Source organism: Belonocnema kinseyi, chromosome 1, assembly GCF_010883055.1.
Source record: "Belonocnema kinseyi isolate 2016_QV_RU_SX_M_011 chromosome 1, B_treatae_v1, whole genome shotgun sequence".
Taxonomy (NCBI): Eukaryota; Metazoa; Arthropoda; class Insecta; order Hymenoptera; family Cynipidae; genus Belonocnema; species Belonocnema kinseyi.
In genome coordinates this window covers 159,599,535-159,622,790 of record NC_046657.1, presented here as the reverse complement: position 1 = coordinate 159,622,790, position 23,256 = coordinate 159,599,535, and the positions used below count along the sequence as shown (strand labels likewise).

At 29.8% G+C, this 23,256-nt stretch overlaps 1 protein-coding gene across 12 annotated transcripts in view; it reads right to left on the bottom strand.

Moving 5' to 3' along the window:
- LOC117168005 (protein daughterless) overlaps positions 1–23,256 on the bottom strand; it is a 318,058-nt gene that overhangs the window by 255,357 nt on the left and 39,445 nt on the right. For all 12 annotated transcript variants that reach the window (XM_033353401.1, XM_033353319.1, XM_033353327.1 and 9 more), the window contains 3 exons: positions 18,107–18,341; positions 17,608–17,639; positions 14,976–15,020 (listed from right to left, as the gene is read on the bottom strand). In XM_033353401.1, the coding sequence (XP_033209292.1) occupies positions 14,976–15,020; positions 17,608–17,639; positions 18,107–18,341 (312 nt within the window). The remainder of the gene's footprint in view (positions 1–14,975; positions 15,021–17,607; positions 17,640–18,106; positions 18,342–23,256) is intronic.

Sequence of the window (23,256 nt, the reverse complement as noted above, 5' to 3'; positions counted from 1 at the left end):
AGCTTCGGGTTTATGTATAAGCAAAGAGTAGGGTAATAAAAATTTTAAATTACTGTTACAACACGGACATCTTTCGAGAATTTTATGTGAACTTCGCGTGTCTTAAGACTCTTTTTTCAGAACAAGTTCTCTGAAGTACATCGACGCTGGAGCTTAAGGGCGCGAGTTTTATTAGTTTTAAGAAACGTTCTTTTCACGTCCAAGGTATGACGACGACGACGACGTTCACGTTAATTGATCTCGCGACTCGTGATTCTTGAAAATCCTTAGTTTCACGAGGTACTTGGACGAGGTCTGTAATTAATGGTCGCCCCGGTGAATTCTCGAAATCCCATAAAGGACGCATAGCCCTTCCCAAATTTTACGACACCTTGAAAGACTGCTCTTTCCGAAACGACTTGGGGACCCTTCATTAGTCGACAATTGTGGAAAGTACGCGATTAAATGAACGATATAGTTTATCGAACAGCGCGAGCCATAGATATTATCAATAACTTCAAAAATCATTTCTGTAAGATTGTAAATTATGCATATATCAAAGGGTCGCTTCACATCCAACGCAATGACCCTTTAATTTATGTAAATTAGGCGGAAACTGCACGAGAGCACAATCAACTATTTATTCGCTTTACAAATTCAAATTCTATTGAAACTCCACAAATACAATTTTTAAGTGTCTAACAACTGTAAAATGTGCTTTCTTGTTTGCACGAGTTCCTGGTTTACTGGTCATTTTTTGGGCCAGCAATTGTTGCATCACAAGCACTATAATCGTGGTCCGTGGATACAATGGGGAGCCTGGAAGGTATATAATTCCAGACGTAAGGCAAGATATACATACCGGGTGACTGCCCTTTGCTGTGAGGCCATTGTCCGAATCACGCTTATGGTGGTCCGTGTTCCTTAACGCAAAGGTATCCATAGCCGTAGGTTCTTTTTAACATCAGCTCCCAGAAATTCCTCGAGGCCACGAATTAACGTAAAACGAGTTCAGGGTGCGCTCTGAAGTTCGGAATGGGTTAGGTGGGCACGGAAGATGGTTGCACGGTCTGGCGACCGCAGCACGCGACACCATATGGTATCCCGATACCCGTGACCCCAGTCTGCACATGCACTCGACTTCGTGCAGGCAACCTTACCGGATCCATTGCCGAAAAAGGGCACTTCGATATTTATTACAGCTTTTTTTTCTTTCGATAAAAAAGAATTTAAGATGCTCATAAACATTTTCGACTTTGAAGAACTACTAGAAAAACGCAGATTTTGGTCTTTAGGGTACGTACAAGCTCCGTTCAATTTACCAGAACTTGCATTCTCTTGCTACAGAGCGGATTAAAATACTGATTTATGATAATAATGAATAAAAAATATATAAACTACTTAGCAGTCTTGGAGTCGTATAGAAAATTAACTAAAAGTCAGGATCTAACTTGAGTAATCTAACTTGGTGCCTATAGGAGATTAAAAAATCTTCGTGACGGACATTCATGCTCGCGCATAAATACACAGATAATAGCGATCAGATTTTTTTGTGTCGAGCCTCGTGGATATCACAATGACCTTATTGCATAAATCGCTTCAAATAATGTTGTATGAGCAAAACTAACTCAGGAGAATGACGGATGTATCATGTGACCCGTTTTCCTGATCCGCTCAGAGTGACTCAGGGGGTAAAGTGCAAAGAATTGGTCTACTTATTTATTACTTCAGCGGACAAAAACTCATGATCATGATTCCTGACTGTTGTAAATTAGATTGTCTCATTAATGTTTTTTTACTGAATCTGCGGGTAAAGGATGCGTGTGTAATAAAAAATTAATGTAATGAAATACAGTAAAATACATCTACTTTCGGCCCTATTCCATTAAATTTGGGGGGTTGAATTATAGGTGATTCTCACGGAGGAGTGTTCCTGGGCGGCAATTATTTCGAGCGCATGAGTTTCAGACGAATCTTGCAGACCCCATAGTACCGTTAAGGACTGAAAAAGGGCGAGGAAATGGGAGCTCTCGACGAAGGTTATGGACGGTGCTAAGCGAGGGTCCCCAGGGAACCTGAGGAGCGAAGTTCTAGTGTCCCCCTGGCGACACTAGCTGCCCATATCCTAATAGAAATGTAATCACACTTGGTCCTTTTACCTGAATAAATTATAATCAAACTTAAGGCACACTCTTGGCACCATATATTAAACTACTAAAGGGCGAAAATATAAGGGATAACAAATCTGGAATCGGGAACATTTAACGATTGGAAATTAGATGTTGAGAAAGGAACTACCCTCATAGCAACTCTGGAAATAGAAGAAAAAAATCACTGTCACTTCCTGATTGTTTTGATTTTCAAATCCAAATCTTCAAAAACTAAAGAAATTGTCATTAATTGAACATTTTCATTAAAATTTAACTATTTCAAATTTAAATGTTTCATGCTGTACATTTCCAAATCAGAAACAATCTGAAAAAATGATTAAATAATTCAAATCCAATATAATAAAAATTAACACAGTACAAACTGATTAATTTTACATTTACGGAAATCGAAATTCTTAAAACTGAAAAAATGAAAAATTGTTCAAATGTTAAGACTTTCAATTTAAAATTCTGTAAGATTTCAATTTTCGAACTAATTAAAAATTATTTGAAAGCATTCAACAATTTAAAATATAAAGTCAGAGAGCTTTTAACACACACTCGAAATTCGAATACGAGTCTATTCGATTTTGAATGTAATTCATTTATAATTAATCGTTCACGTATTAGAACTCCTTAGTTTTTAAATTATACAATATTGTCCCTACTAATTTGAAATAAAATTTCCCAATTTTAAAACATTTAACTGAAAATATTCAATTTCACATGCTCCTAGATAAAAATGGTCCTAATTATAAAGAATCAAACTAAAATCAATAAACTTAACGGTTTCGATTTAAAAATTATTTACCGATGAAGAATTTCATTTAAAATTGTACAATAGCCTTTCAATTTGAGTTTGGTCAGTTGCCACCGTCTTTATAATTACGAATCGTTTAATTATAAAAATTTGCATATAAAATTATTAGATTTTAACCGGTCTGTAATAACGTTAAGTTCAGATAGATTTTTATTTATAATTGTGCACCTCGAGCAATTTTAATTTAAATCGAAACCATTTTGATTGTTTCAATATAAAATAATTCAACATTCTCGAATCAAAGTTATCCTTTTTCGAAATTTCTTATTTAATTATTCAATATTAAAATTCAATATTAAAATTCAATATTAAAGGATTTAAATTTTTAGAAGGGTTAAAATATCAATTGTTGAATAACGAAAGATTTTAAGTGATCTAATTTACTATACACGAGCCTAAATATTCTAAAATAATTCAATTTTGAACGCTCCAAATCAAAAATTCTTTGATTAGTAAGACCTTAATTTCCAAACTATACGATTGAAAGAAAAGCAACGTTGTACATCTTAGTATAAAAAACTGCATTTTAAATTCTTCGAAAAATGAAATCGTGACTCGCTGACAGACTTCAAATAAACATGTAAAATTCACATTTTAAACGAATTTTAAGTTAAAAGGACTTCAAACTGTAACTAAGAATTGCAAGAATTCCCGATAAGAAAAGAAATGGTTAATTTCCGGTTTACCAGCTTAGTAGGCACCCTGTATTTTTTTTTCGTTCTAGGGTGTAAGTTTCTCAAATTTGGACGGTGATTAAATATCCAATTTTTGTATTTGACAAAAAAGCCAAAATTTATTCCTGAGATACTGCAGTACTAAATTAAGAAGTGAAAAGCCTCATTAGAAAAATTAATGAAATGTAATTACTTTTATATTTCTCTCGTTAAATTTATTGATATTCATAATCATGACAGCCTAAAAGAATTACTTGAAATTGAATTAGGCCACGCTGCATAAAATCAGTTTTTGTAACAGGCCTTAATCTCACAACAATGAAAGCGTCATCCGTTCCAGATAATTCTGACTCGCAACGGGAAATCTGCCTCGTCTCGTTCACCAAGGTATCCACGAGTATTGCAAAACCGCATTGAGCGTGACTGATGTTGTACTTTTATTCTCGCTTATAAAACAAAACATAAACATTTTTACAAAAAACCGGCTTTAAGAGGGGCGAGATATTAATATTTAGATCACCCATGCAAAATATTGGACAAAAATATAGAAGAGTTTGGCCTGTAACTTCAAAACCGTAAACACATTCTGATAAATGGCCTTAAATCGTTTCTCCGCCCATCCATCTAACATATTTTTTTCCATGGGATATTAAAATATAAGAACAGTTTTCATATAATAATAATTAATCGTTTGAATCACCTCCTTCTACCTACTATCTCCTTTCCCCCCTCCTTCATCCCTCATTGGCGCATCATCTCGCCTTATCTCAAGTCTCGTCTCGAAAACCGTCTCGCCTCCAGCCTCGCCTCAAATCTCGTCTAGATTATTGTACTAAATCTTGTCTCGAATCTTTTCTCGAGACACGTGAAAAAAGTACAACGGACGGACCAACACTCGACCGAAACTGTAAGAGTTTCTGTCCGGAGCTACAAAATCCCATTGGAAAAAAATTGTTCTTGAATCAAGTAAATTTTACTTGATTAAGTCAATCGCAGGAAGGAATGGGGACGATAGAATATGAGTGTGTTTCGAATCAATGAATACTTGACCGTATGCTTGGAACAAGCGTACATTTTCTTAATCTGAGAAAATGTATTCTTAGATAGAATATCGCATATTTTATTATTCAAAAGCTTTATTGTGTTACTTCATATAGAGGTGTATTCAAGGGCAGAACATACTTTTCCTTCCAAGGAATAATTTCCAACACACTTCAAGAATATATTTTCTTAATCTAAGAATATGTGGTATCGGAGGAATAGACTAGTGCCTACACGCTTTGAAAAATTACATTCGCCGAGGATTCGAACCCTATCTAAACTACCTGAACTAGTGTGTTCTAACCGCGCACTCGAACCACTTTTCCAACAAAGCACTTGGATTTCGATGACAAAATCTCGGCTAAGAATTTCTAGACAGCTTCGTACTAAGCAGTATGATGAGCCTCAACCATCTTCAAATTAAAAGTTGTTAAACTCAAAATTTCTTTTAAGAAAACATCTTTCTGATGATACTTGAAAATTATCGGGAGACTTTAAGATACCATTTTTTTATGTAGACTATTTTTAGAATTGAATTTTACTTATTTGAAAAAAGGCTCGATACTTTTTTTCTTAGTAGTTTTAAAAATGTTATAAAATATCGAAAAGTAATCAACAATAAAAAAAATTCAAGAGCAAAAATGCTTTAATAACCTTCATGAACTAAAACGACTTTCTGCTGTACGAACGTCTCCACTAAAATACGCAGTTTTCAATTGATCCAACTTTATAAATAATAGTCTATTACTCAATTTTTAATGCAAAATAACATTTCTTAAACAATGATTAAAAATATGTGAAAAGGCGAAGTAACTTTCACTTATGTAACAAGGGACTCACTACTTGTTGTTTTTAAATATTTAAAGCGCTTAAAAAAGACCCAAAGGCAATAAATAATAAAGAAAAGTTGCAAGTACAAAAATGCTTTAATAACATCAATGATGAAAAATAATGTTCTGCTACACGAAAATTTTTATAAAACGCACAGTATTCAATTCATCGAATTCTTTTATCATACGCTTTTTACTCAGATTTAAATATGGAATAGCTGTCCTAAAAAAAAACAATTTGAAATATGTAAACAAATAATTGAAATGATTTTTTTTTCAAGGGGCTCAAGTTTTTATTCTTTAAAAATTTAATCCGCCTAAAAACTATCAAACGCTTGTAAAAAATAAAGAATTTTTGAGTTGAAAGGCGCTTTAATGACCTCCGCGACAAATAAATATTTTCTGATGTTTAAAAACCTCTGTAAAACGCAGTTTTCGATTTATTTAATTCTTTTATAATACTTTTTAACTCGGTTTTTAATTTAAAATAACAATTCCTAAACAATAATTTAAAATATGTAGACAAAATTTATAGCTCGTTTAAATATTACCTATTTAAAAATGTGCTCGATACTTTATTTTTCTTTTAAATATAAAATACTTCGAAATCAGAAGAAAAGAGTCTCACGGTGGTCGGATGCAAAATGTGTGTTTGCTTCATCTTTGCATCTCAACTATTTTATTTGAAACATTTTTAATGGTCAATTTTTTAATTTTTCTTTTATAAAATAAAATGCGTTCTTAATAAGCTCTGTAAAAATGTTATTGAATTCTGTTTCCTTAAATATTTTGCTTTAAAACCACAGAACATTTTTTTAAATTATCAAGAAAATGTAATAATTGTATTTTTAAACATTTTCTAAACCTTATAACCTTGTTTTATGCTGCCATATATTTATTTTTTATTATTTACATAATAACAAAGAATTATTTAAGTACATGTGCGATTGCCAAAATGTTAAACATTTGCCGTCCAAGACATTTTCTATGATTAATGAATTCTTTGACTGAAAAACTTAATTTTTTATTAAGTTCTTATAAATATACATACTCATAATATCCGTATTAAATTTTCTATAATTAATGACATATTGAAATGAAATTTTCTCTGATCTTCGAATTCATTTACTGAAAAACTTAATTTTGTTAATTTTACTTTTTAAAAAACAACTAAATCTATACTTAATTATTTAAAATAGCAACATTATATGCACACTACAGTACGCGGGAAGCATTGCATTACCAATTATTAATATATACAAATATAAAACAAGATATTAACTATTTCAGATAGCAAGTAAGAATATAAAATTGAAAATGAAGAAAAAATTCCTGCCTAATAAAAGAATTAGTTTTTCAATAGGGAAAAATTAATTTTTTGGATTCGGCTAGATTAACGTTTTTTTCAAGTTAAAAAACTGTTGCCTAAAACTTACCTAGTTTAAATTAAAATAACAATAATCATTTTATATTTTCAAAACTAACTTTTTACTTATATATAACTTTGATGAATTTTGCCATTTTTTTTACTTTCAAACTGCTATTATCGAACACGGAATTGTATTTTGTTTACGCATAATTTCCGTGTTCGATAATAGCAGGTTGAAAATCAGAAAAATGGCCAAATCCATGAACATATATGTCATGCAGCTCTAATTTTCATTAAATAAGATTCATATTAAAAAATGTTTAACTATTTAAAAATCAATGTTAATCTAGCCGAATCAAAAAAGTAATATTTCTTTACTGCAAAAAGAATTCCTGTATTTAGCAGGAATATTTATCATTATTTTCAAATCCGGATGATTTTTTGTTACCTTGAACACTACACAAAAATAATTTCAGGGTGGCCGTTTTAATCGAGGAAAAAAATTCCCAGTCATTTTTCGATCCACAAAAATGTTGCACGGTTAAAAAAAATTCGAAATGGTTTAATTTTAAGTAGATTAATAAATTCAAATCACCAGCGAACAAAAATTATAGACGCAGTACATTTATAATCTTTTAATAATTTTAGGAATGAACTTACTTCAGTGTTGCATAATAATTTCAAAATTAAAAACACTTTTTTCAAATCTGTTTAAACATTTTTAATCTTTACCTACAAAAACTTACCGACGCAGTAAACTTATAATTTTTTAAAACTAGTTTTATGAGTGATTTTATTTGTGTGTCAGCCTAAAGTTAGTAGTTTGTCAAAGTTACAAATTCATATCTACATTTTCACAATTAAAATTGATTGTGTGCACCAATTTTTTGAATTTTATAAATATTATTGCATTTCAAAATAAATGTATCTCAAAATGAAATAATGAAAAAGAGTTTTCACTACGAACGTGTGCGACATCTAGTGTATCAAGTCTACAGTTCTTATGTTGAAAAAACTGATGTGATTCTATCTTGATAACATAGCTATCTTAGAAGTAAATCTGACATTTGCTTCAAATTAATAATTATTTTCAGGAAAATATTCAAGCATTATTCTAAGAGAAATTATTTCTTCGCTGAACACATTCATTTTCTCGTCTCAAGAACATGAACATTATTTCAATGAAAATAGTATTCAAAATAAGTATAAGAATTTACTTGGATCAAGAAACATTTTGTGAGAGTTTTAGTCACTTATCATGAGAATATAATATTCTCAATTCAATATTTTATTAAACTTCACGCAAATAAGTATAACGGCACAAATTAGGTCAATAGTTTTTTGCTTGGAGTAAATATATTCTTGATTCAAATAGTTGTCCTGATTCTATTATTTTTTTGATTCAAGAAAATCGGTCCCTTGTAAAAAGAAAATACTTGCTTCTTTTAAATAAAATCAGCCAAATGAATTAGCCGACTTGATTTAATGCAAATTTTTTTTCAATAAAAAATCAACAGTTCTCAGGAAAATTGGATGAGTCCCTGAAGTCCCTATCTTTAGTTAATCTTCTATCGATTGCGCGTACAATGACTATCACAAAGGTTATAATATACCAGACCCTCGACTAAACTTCGGCTTATGCCGAGGGTTATGCTCTGCCTGTTTACTGAATAATCAGGGAAACGTGGCGCTCGCCAAATTACAGAATAGTCTGATCAATTGAAAGGGAAAGGAAGCGATGGTAGTTTCCGCCAATTACTATCCCTAAATAAAGCAGTACTTCAAACACCTTATTTGCTTCATAAATTATTAACTTGAAATACTACATGCGAACAAGGACATGATATGTAATGTATACAATAATTCCATTTCGAATGAAGAAATTAGATTCAAAATTAAATCCAAACTCAACTGATTCTTTCTAATATGCAAAATATAACTATGATTACAAGATCCATCGAATGTTATTTAAAACAATTTATCTTCACGAATTAAGAACGATATAATAGGGACAAGGAAATAATTACATTGAAAAGAAATGAATAAAGATAATTAAGGTGGCGATTCAATTTCTAAATATCCTTTAACACAAGAGAGGAAAAAATTGCGAAATAAATCAATTTTGAAACAAATACTTAAATTTTCGACCAAAAAAGAATTAATTTTCAACAAACAAAAAAAAGGATTTTCAAGAAAATAGTTCAAATTTCAACGTCATTGATTATTTTTAACTAAAATGATGAATCTTGAACTGGAATTATTGAATTTTAAAGCAAAAAGAATAGTTTTCAACTAAAACAATGAATTTTCAACTGAAATAGTTGATTTTTTAACTACCGAATATGGAACATTCTACTGGAATAAGCTAAATTTTCAGTTTAAAAAATTACTTTTCACCCAAAAAAAACTAATTTTTGAACGAAAAAAACTTGTAAAAATAGTAACATTAAAAAAATGAATTTTAAACTAAAATTGTAAGTCTTCAACTGGCATAATTGAAATTTAAACCAGAAATATGAATTTTCAACTGAAATGATGAATCTTCAACTAGAATAGTTGAATTTTTTACCAACGAGATAAATTTTCAACTAAAAACTATCATTTTTTCAACCAAAAATTGAATAATTAAATTTTTAGCCAAAAATGAATGTTCAACCAAAGAGATCAATTTTTATTTGAAATTATAGAACATTCAACTGGAGTAACAGTTACATTTTCAGTTTAGAAAACAAAATAATTTTCAACAAGAAAAATTAATTTTTAACAAAAGATGCGGGTTTTTAACGAATTAATTCAATTTTGAATTAAAAAAGGAAAATTTTCTTCCAAATTGTTGAATTCTGAACAAGAAAAGATCAACTTTGAACGAAAAATGGACATTCGAATTTTCCGTTAAGGGAAATAATTTTCAATAAAACTGATGAATTTTCAACTGAAATGATGAGCCTTCAACTGAAATAGTTGAATTTTATACTATAAATATTAGTTTTTAACCACAAAGATTAATTGTCTATAAAAAAGCGAATTTTTCACGAAGTACATAATTTTTCAAACAAGTAGTTGAATTTTTAAATAAAAATATAAATTTTTAACAAAATAGTTGAATTTATATATAAAAAAAATAAATTTTCAACCAAAAATAGAATGATTAAATTGTCTGTTAAAAATCTAATTCTTCACAATAAAAAACGGTTTTCAACCAAGTAGTTACATTTTCAACTAGAGATAAATGTTCAATAAAAATGATGCATCTTTGAACAAAAAAAAATAATTTTCAACAAAAGAGTTTATTTAAGAGTTTAATTTTTAACTAGTGAAAGATGTATTCGGAACGTACAATAAAACAAAAGTTTTTATCATCATTCAGCAATATTTCTTCTTTGAAATACTACTTCAACTTTAAAAACTACTTGAAATACTTTCTGTATCTAAAATCTTGAAGAGGAAACTTTCAAATTAAGACCAATTTCGACTTGGAACGGGGATTATTTTAGACTCCTTTCTCTTCTAATCATTATAATTCTTTAAAAAAATCCTGTTCCACGTGTAAGAAATTTCCTGTTCCAAGTGAAATTATACTTCTTTATGGAAACCCCCTGTCCAAAAATAAAAACGATATCTTTTTTCGAAAATTCTCTATTCCAAGTCAGGCTATATGAACAGTAAGCTAATAAAACGTGATAAATCAATATTTTTTTAAATCATAAAAATGATTGTTTCTGTATGTTTGAAATATCATCAATTTGATTATTATCAAACTTCAGTAAGCGAATCAAACCTTAAAGAGAAAAAATTGCATAACGTTTTTCCTTATAATGGAAAATAATAAAAATTCAATGATAAATTATGATTTTAGTAGATTAGAGTAAACTGAGATAATCTGAAAAAGCAGCGACTGTAGATAAAGTAGAAATCATTTTCTAAATTGACCAAAATTATTTACATAATGAAAACTTGAATTTTGCGGCTATCATAAGTAAATTCCAGGTTTTTAAATTAAATTCGCGGTCATTTCCCGGTCAAGTAGCCACCTTGATAATTAAAGCAAAAGAAGAAAGGGAATGATTAGGAGGTAGCCCTCTTCTTTTCTATTTTTTGTTGTTGAAAATTTTGTATTTTGTATAAGCCTTTATCCATTTTAATATTAGAATTAGTCAAGTTTAAATTTTTTTAATCAGAAAGAAGTGTTCGCACGTGTTCTACTGAGTGGTTTAAAATAAATAAAACACATTTTTGTTGTTTCGTTCAACGCATAGACATTTGTAGTTCACATCCCACGAGACACTCGACACGATGAATTCGATACTTTCGAGATTCTCTGTTTATAAAAGCAAAGATATTTAGCAAACCAAATTGATAAAACATTACCATATCAGATAGCAAAAGCGACCTTAGTTACAATTAGAGGACTTCATTTGATGCACAAAAATTGACGAACAATATTTTAGTATCCAGGCCGTTGAGTAAATAACACTGCAATGACAAAAAGAATAATAAAAAAAAATTGAAATTGAATTGACCGTGTCGCGGATCTTGAAAAATATTTCTTGAAATCGAAAAATCAAGAGATATGCCACTGACAATAAATCCGTATCCTCGTTTGCACTAACGAAGAGAGTCGTTCTCAGGGTGGAACAAAAAGTGGTCGAGTCGAAAAAAAATCAGAGCTACGAGAATGGAAGGGAGAATATAGGCTCATGGGAAAATGTCACGGAGATGTGTGTACGGATGGAGGCGTTGCATGGTAAAACAATTATCCACGTAACTCTACTCAGCAACGAACTTTATACATCCAGCAGTTGCAGGAATTTCAAAAAAAAAAAAGGAAAGAAAGAAAGAAAAAAAAATTATATATACTTGTCGTATTTCTTGATATTTTGATTGAGATATATCTTTTTATGTAAAAATGTTTCCTATTTTTTTCCCCCCGAATTACCCTTGCTCACAATTTTTTTTAAATTGTAACATATATGTAATTTCCGTGTCTTCAAATAGCCACATTAGGGCGGTCTAAAACTCTAAATTTTTTTGTTGAATTTTCATGCATATCGCTCCCAAATTTGTTCAAGTTCACAAAGATATAAATGCCTTAAAAAAAAAGATATTTAGAGGTTCCATAAGCCCTATAAAGTTCAACGCGTATTTCCCACGAGAAAAAATATGTTTTTGTACACTTTATTTATAATCGTCAATATTAGGTGAATCGAGTAAGAAGTCAACATTTCTCTTCTCAATTATCCATAAAATAAAAATAAAAAATTATTTTTTAAATATTACCCACATAAATCTGTCTTATAGGTTCCGAAAAAGCCCAATAAGTGAAAAATTTGGTTCTGCGAGTTTCTGGCACTGATTAAGATTTTTGTAAATAATATTATTTACATATTGTTTATAGCAATTTTTACTTAGAATATAGACAATAGAGTTATAAAGTTGCGGTATTTTTCAACATTTTTTTCTGTCCACTTTTTAATTATAGTGAGATAATAATTTATTTGATTTAACCCAGTTTTTTTAATGTATTATTTTTAATAATATTCTCTTTGAATAATGCTACAAAGTTGCCGTTTTTGTACAATTTTCATTCAAAGCGAGGTAATAATTCATTCAATTTACCAAAAATTATTGTTTAAAACAATTATTATTGTTTATAACGATCTTCTTCCATAGTAATGGTAGATACTTGCGGTTACTTGCGTTTTTTCTAAGATTTTCAACTTTCGCCCACTTTTTACTTAGTGAGATAATTATTAATAATAATAGTAAAAATAATTATAAATTTCTCCGAAATTTTCTGATTTTTTTCGACTTTGGAGCCCGGAAAAAATTATTTATATTAATGCTGATTTGAAGCAAGTAATAATTTGTTTAAACAATTATGTTTTCTTAATTGAATTAGTCATTACGCCAATCTAAGTAAAAAATGGACAAAAAGATCAAAATTTCTGAATAAACCTCAACTTTCTAACATTATTCACAGAGAATATGATCATAAAAAATAATAAATGGATTTAACAATTATTTATTTTAAATTAAATGGATTATTACCTCGCTCTAACTGAAAAGTTAAAAATAAGTTAAATAATTCGGAAAAAACAGCGAGTATCTTACTATATTCTAAAAGAAAATTACTAAAAAAACATCAAATTTTTTAACAATTTATGTAAACATATAGTTATCGGTAAAAGATAGTATTTTATATACTATAAACTATTTCTATTTGGGAAAAAGGCAAAAAAATATGATAAGAGCCAAGAACTCGCAAAAGACAATTTTTCACTTGTGAGTTTTTTATGGAATACTATGAAACAAACTTATGGGCATGATATTTAAACATTAATTATTGATTTTTATTTCATAGCTAATTATAAAGAGAAATGTTGAATTTCAACGCAATTCACCTAATATAGAAAATTCTGCATACAATTGTAAATTTACAAAAATGTTTTTTTTTTGCTTCTGAGAAATCCGTGTTTAAAAATTGCGTTTTTCGGTTTTGTTAGCGTTATTTATTAGAATATGTTATGTATTAGTTTTAGCTTAAGAGTGGCCATTCGGAATAATTAAAATTACGACAAACGGTTTTCCCAAGTATCATGCTCAAAAAAGAGGGAAGAGTAATTTTTGCTTGAAGTAGGGTAAGATAATATTTATTTTCACATGTAGAAAGCAAGAAACAATTTTATCATGACAAATTTTACTTGTACTTTCAAATAATGTTAAACGATTTTTAAAATTATTTCTGACATTACATATTTATTTTTTAAAGTAGGATATTATACTTTAGTCGCTGGAAACCCACTTACGGCGATATGCAAAGTGAGAAAAAAATAAAATGTGTTACATAAACAATTTTTATACGTTTACAATCTTTTTGATATTCAAGTATACTTTCTTTGTTGAAAATGACAAAATTAATAATTAAATCGTGATGCTTTTAAGTTTAATTAAATATTTATTTTTAAGATTCGTAATTTTGCCCTTATTATAATTAATATTTTGCATGTAAATTTGACACTACGCACTCGTCAATGCTTTTAAACTCAAATTAAAAATAGGTTGAGGGCCTAAAATATTTTAGGCTTAAGTTTTAGTTAAATTCTAAATAGTTTAGTCTGAAATTGGACAAATAAATATTATATATAGTTTGACCACAAAATGGAGTTTTTTATCATTTTTTCTACAATCAAACTTTAGATTTTCCAAGAAAATCCAAAAAATTGTTATTATAATCTTGTAGGGCTTTCAAAAAGCAATGTTTTTCTTCTCTTCATTTTTTTATATCGTGCGTTTTTTAGCTTAAGATTTGATTTTCGATTGATTTTGAAAATTTTGAGAATGCTATAACTTTGAAAATTTTTTTTATCGATTATTGGTCTCAAATATTTTCTAAATGCGCTCACTTTTTGTATCTTTATCAAAAATGGCTGGTTAACGAACTCATCCTTTCTTTTAAGATCAAAAAAGTGTGCCAAAGATTGATTTGATCCGTTCATTTTTTCTAGAGTTATCATGTTAACGGACGGACGGACGGACGGACAGATAGACAAGACGTACGTCATCGTAAAAACTTGACTTTCGGATTCAGGGGGTCTCGAAGCGTGGCCATCCGTTGAAAACCCGTGATGTCAAATTTCGGACAATTCTAATAATTTCCCAATCATAAATGATGAGCATGTAAAAAACTTTTTTAGGGCCAGCACCGCCATTTTTCTTTTTCAAAAAAAAGTTGTGCTGAATTGCGTTCTATTCTCTATTGTGGCGTAAAAGATTTGTCGAAAAAATATAAATAAACAACTGGAATTTCCTCTTAACTTTAATGTTAAAAGGAATTTCATTTGTCTCAAAAAGAATCTTTTTGCAGAAAACATTAACCTCTTGCAACAAACTTCACCCAATCTTGCAACCAAATAATTATGTTTGTCTAAAAATGGTAGTAAAGTGAATCAAAACAAAACAGACAAGAGGACAATGCTTTTGATACAAGACAACTTTTTCTCTGAGTGTATCCAATGTTATGGCTGCTGAGGCTTCAAGTGTTTATCTATCATAATGAATAACTTATAGTAGTCACAATTAAATTTTTTTTTAATCACAAAAAAATGTGCTTACCCAATGCTGTGTTGTGACTACTTCTCCATTTGGTCCTTCCAGGCTCTGTGCAAGCATAACAAATCAAATTAATCACCTAATTAAATAATTAAACCCTGCAGAATGGTCAAAGTGATTATCAATATTCGAAGCATGAAAGTCATACTTCATCTTAAAATTTATCAGTATTCTCTGACGGGAAAGGCATGTATTCCAGTCGCTATAAACACTATTGTATGCACTAATAGGTCCCTGAGATTACTCTTTTTTAAAAGGTCAAGAGAAGACTCCTGAATACGAATATCGTGGGTAGGTTTTCGAAATATGATTCAATTTTTATTGAAACAATTCTTTAAAACAATTTCATTATTTATTCACAAAAAAATTTATTAATCTATTTTTAACATGGCTGAGCAAAAATAAAATTAGTATTTGTGTTGCACTTTTTCGTACGATGAACTATTTGCAATGTAGAACGTTATAAACAAAAAATTTTTTAACAAAATTGCCACATTTGCACAGTGTTACCTCAGAATCTATTGATCAGGAAAATTTAAAACTTGTTCACTGTATATATCGAGGTTAGATCTCTTGAAAGGAAAAATAAATATTTCGACGAAATAAAAACTTATTGTTTATGACTTTTGTTATTAACAAAAACGCACAATTAAGAAAATCGTTTTTTCTTAATTCGTTCATTAATCTATGGCAAAAAATAAAACTTTTCACTCTCGTGATATTTTTTGTACGACCAGTCATAATTTATTTATTGTCTTATAAACAATGTATTTTTTATAAACATACCTTCCCCTAAAAGCCACTATTTTCAAGTTATTAGCGATCAAATATTAATGACTCGTCGTATTAGAGAAAATATCACAAAAGTGGAAAGTTTTATTTTGTGCCATAAACTAATAAAAAAATTAAGAAAAATCGATTTTCTTAATTAAGCGTTTTTGTTAATACCAACAGTTATAAGCAGTAAGACGCGGGTATCAAAAATGCTACCCAAGATAATTACATTGTTTATGGTAAAATTAAGGATATAAAAGAAGGTAATCGCTAATAACATGAAAATCGTGGCTTTTCGGGGAGGGGATGTTTATAAAAAATAATTGTTTATAGGGCCATAAATTAACAATGACTGGTTGTTAGAAAAAATATCACAAGTGAAAATTTTTATTTTGTGCTACAGATTAATAAACAAATTAACAAAAAATTGATTTTTATAATTGAACGTTTTTGTTAATAACAATAGTTATAAACAATAAGACAAAGGTATCAAAAATTCTACCCAAGATAATTATATTGTTTATGGTAAAAATAAGAATATAAAAAAAGATAATCGCTAATCACTTGAAAATTGTGAATTTTAGGGGAGGGTATGTTTATGAAAAATACATTGTTTATAAAGCCATTATTAAATAATAGCTCGTAGTACGAAAAAATATGACGAGAGGGAAAAGATTCATAATGTGCCATACATAATCAAAAAAATTAGGAAAATATCGATTTTTTTAATCGAGCGTTTTTGTTAATAACAAAGGTTTTAAAATATAAAGCGCATGTATCAAAAATGCTACCCAAGATAATTATTTTATATATAGTAAATTTAAGGATATAAAAGAAGATAACATCTAATAGCTTGAAAATTGTGGCTTTTAGGAGAGGGCATGTTTATAAAAAATACATTGTTTATGAGGCCATAAATAAATAATGGCTCGTCGTACGAGAAAATATCACGAGAGTGAAAAGTTTAATTATGTGTCAAGGATTATTAAAAAAAAGTCAAGTATAGCAATATTATGACACTGGTTGATCTAGATGATTGTTTATTAATAAATAAAGAGTCTAAACGTTTTCCTCTTAAAAGAAGCAACTTTTTATGAACAATTTAAGGAGAGAAGTTTTTATTCTATCGGAAGATTTATTTCTCCTTTCAAGAGATCTATCCTCCATATAGAGCACGTACAAGTTTTAAATGTTTCTGAGCAATAGATTCTGAGGTAACACAGCAAATATTACAATTTTGTTAAAAAATCATTTGTTTATAACGTTGTAAATTGCAAATGGTTCGCAGTATGAAAAAAGTGCAAGACGTAAAAAAGCTTTATTTTTGCTCAGCTGTATTAAAAATGATTTTATAAACTTTTTTTTTGAATAAATAATGAAATTGTTCTAAAAAATTGTTTAAACCAAAATTGACCCATATCTCGAAAACTTACCCAAGATATTCATAAGCAGGGTCCTTTTTTGACCTTTTAAAAAAGAGTAATCTCGGGGACCTATTAGTGCATACAGTAACAGTAAGCAGTAGCAATGATAATAAAAATTGCTACGTGTCGTTATCAGAGAAGCTATCGATATTAGGTCTACCAGTGTTGCATTTGTCATCACCAATGTAGAGATTCACCAATCCCGTAATAGCCGCCGGCAATAATGCGCGGTAATTGCGGAAACGAATAAAAGCCAATGTTCGCCAAAGAGGAATCGACAGTTTTTTTTCCCCAGGTGGGTTGATAAAAAAAATTGCGCCAAAAGTGCATTAACCACTGTGAAAGGTTCGATTTATAATTCATGCATTTTCCGAGATTTAAAAACAAACTACATTCAGCAAAAAATTATGTTTTAAAAACAATAATAATGAACTTACGTCTTTCTTTCTTTTCACTGTTGCAACCGTACCTAGAATGAAAGCACAGAATTATAAAAGAATAAAATGAAATCGATTCATCTCATCAGGAGGACTAAAATATAGAGAGTATGTCACTAGTTAATCTTGATTCTATAAAATTCAACTCATTAAAATAAATTCAAGGTGCGTTTCTTTCAGACTTTTAAGTCCCTACTTCGATATTTGAATTACAATTGAAGTAGAGCCGAATTAATATTTAGCGTTACTTTTACCAGAATTTCTGCTTCTCAATGGCACAAAAGCCGCTATCAACTCTTTTTTTCTTTTTTTTTTGTTTCTTTTTTGTTTTCGATCTGAGAGGACGAAAATTAAATAAAGAATAGATCCACATAGAAATTATAATGCGCGCACCCCCTTTCTAGGATGTGGACCCCTGTAGAAAAATAATGTTTTAAAGGAACTGACAGGGGTTACGAGTTTGAAACGTGTGTAGTGGCATAATTTCGAAATTACTTACCGGCCGAGGGGTTTGGTAACCGAGCGCCGTTGCCAGTCGGGGTGGCGGGGTTTGATCCGGGGTTAGGGGTGGTGACGGAGGGTGGAACCCTGCTTCCAAAGGGGAAGTAGGGTGAGTCGGGAGGGTACGTTGCCCCTTCGACGCCCGTTGTCGTCCCTCCGCCACCACCGCCTCCACCCCCTGGACCGCCACCAGGGCCACCGGCCGCCGGGCCGAACGCACCGCCACCGTACGTCTGAAACAGAGGAAAACAAATGAATTACGAGCGATTAGGTCACGGTCTGCTGACAGAACTAACGCCAATTCGGGTCAACCCGGGTGGCGATGTCAGAGTCGCGTTAGTCGTGCGAAATTTGACGCGCCTGTATCCAAATTTTGTAAATGGCCCTCATAATTTATTATCTGCATCACGATCTATTTCCGTACTTAATTTATTACTTCAGGAAGCACTACAAAGAGTGCTAAGAGTGGGGACTTGTTCATCAGTTGGAGTTAAGTGGACCACCCGGGTTGATCCTTTCGCTTTACATTTTCAAGGATCTCCCAATACTTTTCACGGTTATCGTACTTCTAGAAATGAAATAACGATAGATTGACGATTCGGCGGATAATTTGAAATTCGCCGTAATTTCTCGCCTTTTCACAGTCAAGTTTTTGAATTTTCCTGGTCAACTAAAAGTAACATTCATATTTGCGGCAAATTCCAAACATTTATTTTAATTTGTGACGTTGATTCTAAACATCCTTTAACACACGAGAGCAAAAAAATTGCAAAATAAATAAGTTTTCAAACAAAATTAAGGAATCTTCAAGTTTAAACCAAAAAGATGAATTTTCAACCAAAAATATTAATTTTCTACCAAAAAATACAATTTTTCAACAAAATACATGAATTTTTAACGAACTACTTGAATTTTCAAACAAAGAACACAAATAGTCAACCAAGCAGTTGAATTTTGAACTAAAAATAGAATTTTCAACAGGAAATGGAAGTTGCATTTTTAGTTTAAAAAATTAATTTTTAATCTAACTGAAGAATTTTTAAAGAAAATGACGAATCGACAACTGAAACAATTGCATCTCCAACTGAAATAGATGAAGTTTCAGCTAAAAAAAAAATGTTACCAAAAATTATACATTGCCAATCAAAACTGAAATAACTAAATTTTAATTTTAAAAAATCAATGTTCAACGAAAAAGACGTATTTTCTACTAAAAAAGGTAATTTTTCAACAAAAAATTGAATAATTAAATTTGTAGTCAAGCAATGAATGTTCAACCAAAGAGATAAATTTTTTAATTGAATTACGGTATATTCAACTGGAATAATAGTTAAATTTTTGGTTAAAAAAAAATCATTTTTAACCAAAAAATAAATAAATTTTGAACAAAATAGTCAAATTTTCAGGAAAAAAATTCATTTTCGTCCAAACAAAAAGCAAGTTTTGAATTAAATATAATTCGAAACTTGTTTTTTGTTTGGACGAAAACGATTTTTTCCGAAAATTTGACTATTTTGTTCAAAATTGATTTATTTTTTGTTTAAAAACTTTTTTTTTTATTTTGAATAAAAATTTAGCTTTCAACGTTTAACTTTTTTAAAGTTTAATTTTCAACCAAGTAATTTGATTTTCAACCTAAAAGATGATTTTTTAACTGAAATGACAAATACTTAACTGGAATACTTGAATTTTTAGCCGAAAAGAATTTTCAAACCCAGAGATGAAGTTTCAAAGTAGTAAATGATTTTCTAAAAAAAAAATCGTTTTTATCAAAATAGGCGAATTTTCAACGAAATAGTGAAATTTTCATTAAAAAATGACAAATTATCGGCCAAATTGTTATATTTTGAACAAGAAAAGATCAATTTTCAACCAATAATGTGACAGTTAAATTCCCAGTTGGAGAGATTAATTTTCAATCATACTGATAAATTTTCAACTAAAATGATGAATCTTGAACTGGCATAGGTGAATTCGATATTCGTAACATTTTCTACTGGAACAATAACATTTTTAGTTCAAAAAATTATTTTCAAATATTAGTTACATTTTCAAAAAGTGATGAATTTTCAATTAAAATTATGAAATCATCTAGAGATATGGATCAGACGATTCCGGCGGTGTTTTTAGTTTTTGGCTACGTCTATTATTTCATTTTTTATTCAAGGTCGAATTTTCAAATCTATATGCATAGCTAACTTCTATCTTCTTAATTTCCTGTAGGTAATCTTGCACTGGAGCATCTTCATCTTCAAAGAACATATGCTTCATCCATACTCCTTTCATTGTTTGAATATAATAATACAACCAAGCATCATCGTCCCTTATGATGCTATTTACATCCCTTGATTACCCGCATGGACTGATAGTGCACTGACGTGTACTACTGTTCTCTTTTACTTAAAGATCGTATTTAAGTTTTTCCTTTAGAAATCCTTGCATTACCGAATAAGTCTCCAAATGGCGAGGAGAACTTTCCTCCGAACATTTTTTTGTCTTTCAATTAGTCGACGGCCCTTCTCAATCTCTTTATATGCGAAATAATGATTTTGACAATATTCAGCTCTCTAAAAAGTAATTTTCTTAGCTTATTCAGAGTGGCCACTATTTTTTACACCTTCGTCTCCCAGCTTTCTCCCGGTTTATAAAAAATTAACTCTATTTGCGAAACCCACAGTTTTTTCACACATACAGTAAAACCTCGATTATCCGACGCTCCGCGTTATCCGAGGCAACGAAACTCATCCAAGCACTCCGCATTAAACGAGGTGTATACTCGGATAATACGGAGAATCATTAATAAAACAGATATTGCAGATAAAACACGATTGAGCAGATTTAAACAGTGCTCTATTACCGACTTCCTTGAGCAACGTTAGTTACAATGATTTGTACCATAAAGATAAATCTACATTCGTAAGTTGTTTACTTTTATTTGCTAAATGTTTATATTTATTTTTCTATTTAAAATACAGTACACTCTACGACACTTCTCGTTTTCGGGGGTGTAGGGGAAGCGAACAGGAAGTGTCAGATAACCCTCTCTTCTGTGTCACGCCGCGTTTGGCGTAGTAGGCGTAGTCGGACGCGCATATGTGTGGGCGCGAGATGAGACAAGGGAGAGGGCAAGCGAACGAAGGAGAAATCGGGAAACGAGAAGTGTCGTAGAGTCTAATGTATATCAAAAATAGATAACTCTTATGAATTTTGTACTTCTTCCGTATTATCAATTGCGGAAGTCGATAAATATCAGCAAATATTTTTGCAAGAAACTGATTGGCTTCAATAAGTCATATAATAAGAACGATAAGGAAATTGTTGTGTCTAATCAAGGAAAATGCAGAGTTCGTGTCTCTGAATTTCTATTTGCTCACAAGAAAATATGCAAAATTAAAAATCCATAATTAAACCAATTTTTTAAATCTTGCGCATCGCGCTCGATAACGGTTTACCACGCGCTCCGCGATGGGATATTTATTCTTTGCATTTGGAATGCTTGAATGAAACTGTATCAAAAAGATCTTTTTTAAATCGCAGTATTTATATGCGTCTTCATATTCTCAATAATCTACTTAAGCAAGCACAGTTCAAGATTAAATTGCTCAAAGCTCTGTAGGCTTTAAGGTACATATTATCATCGTGACACTCGAGCTGCACACTCGATTTTTGACAAACATTTATAAATGTATATTTTCTGACCCACCTTCAGATAAATAAAAAACAGCAATACTTTTTCACATATTTTCTCTATCTCGCGTTGTTAAGCTAAGAATAGGATTTTGGTCTTCATATTAATTTTTATGTATAAAGAAGAATATCATACAAGTTTTCTTTCAGATTTTCTACATATCTCGCACCTTTTGGCGTAATATTGGAAATTTTCCATTTTCCGCATATTACTTGCGACAAATAAAAACAAAATTACGAGTCCTGTTGGAAAATGGTTAAAAGACATTTTGTAGCATTTTTAGAGCGATAAAGTTTTGTTTAGCCAATCATAAATGATGAGAATTTAATAAATTATTATAAATTTGTTTTTGTACCTATTGTCATTTTTCCAAAATTTTTCATTTATATTTTTAATGCCACTTTTATGATTAAAACCAAAACTACGTGTCCTATCAAAAAGCGATTCATAACAAATGTGCAGTAACTCTTTTTCAAGTGAACAATTTTTGTTAGTAATTTTTTTTCGTAACTTTTGTCGTTTTTCACAAGTTTTTATTTTATTTTCAATTTTATTTTTCACAAATAAGACAAAAAGTACGCGTCATATTAAAAAAATAATTATTAACGAATTCGTAGATCTTTTTTAGTATCACAATTTTTGTTAATTCAACTTTTTTCCTATCCTGCATGATTTGACCATAAAATGGAATTTTGTATTTTTCATTATTTTTTTTACAATCAAAATTAAAATTTTCGATTTAAAAAATTTTGAAAATGCTATAACTCTGAGAATATTGTCTTTTCATCGAAAAAAAAGTTATTAGGATAAATCAATTGGTTTTTTAATCAATACAAGTAATAGTAGATAAAAATTTTAAATGTAAAAAAAAATTCAGAACTCTGAAATTGTAACCACTTAAAATTACTGAAATTATTCATTTACTGATGCATCAATTTCAGATAGTTTAATTTTAATATTTTTTTTTATTTTAAAAACAATGTTTAACTTTTTAATTTCAAATCTTCATTGAGAAATATTATTCGTTCTAGAAATGTTCTAATAAAATATTTTTTCAATTTGAAATGGTTTGTTTAAAATTTCAAATAAAAATCAGACAATTTCAGAATCTTCAACTAAAATTTAAAAATTAAGATAAAGAATACAAAATAATATTGCTATGATGTGATTTCATTTTTTTAAATTGTATACAATTGTAAGCTTTTCAGTACGAAAATGCTTTTGTTAAGGCTTTTAATATGAAATTATAAAATATTTAATAGCGAAATAGTACTTAAATTTTGAATATTTGAATTTAAAACTACAATATTGTGAAATTTAAAATTCCAAAACCTCTAAAAATTTATCAAAAAGTTAATTTAAGAGAAAATTTTAGTTTCAAGGCCTTAAAGATTAAACTCTTTTAGAATTGCACATTCAAAACTACAATTTTAAACTAAAATTATAGCCAATTTAAAAGC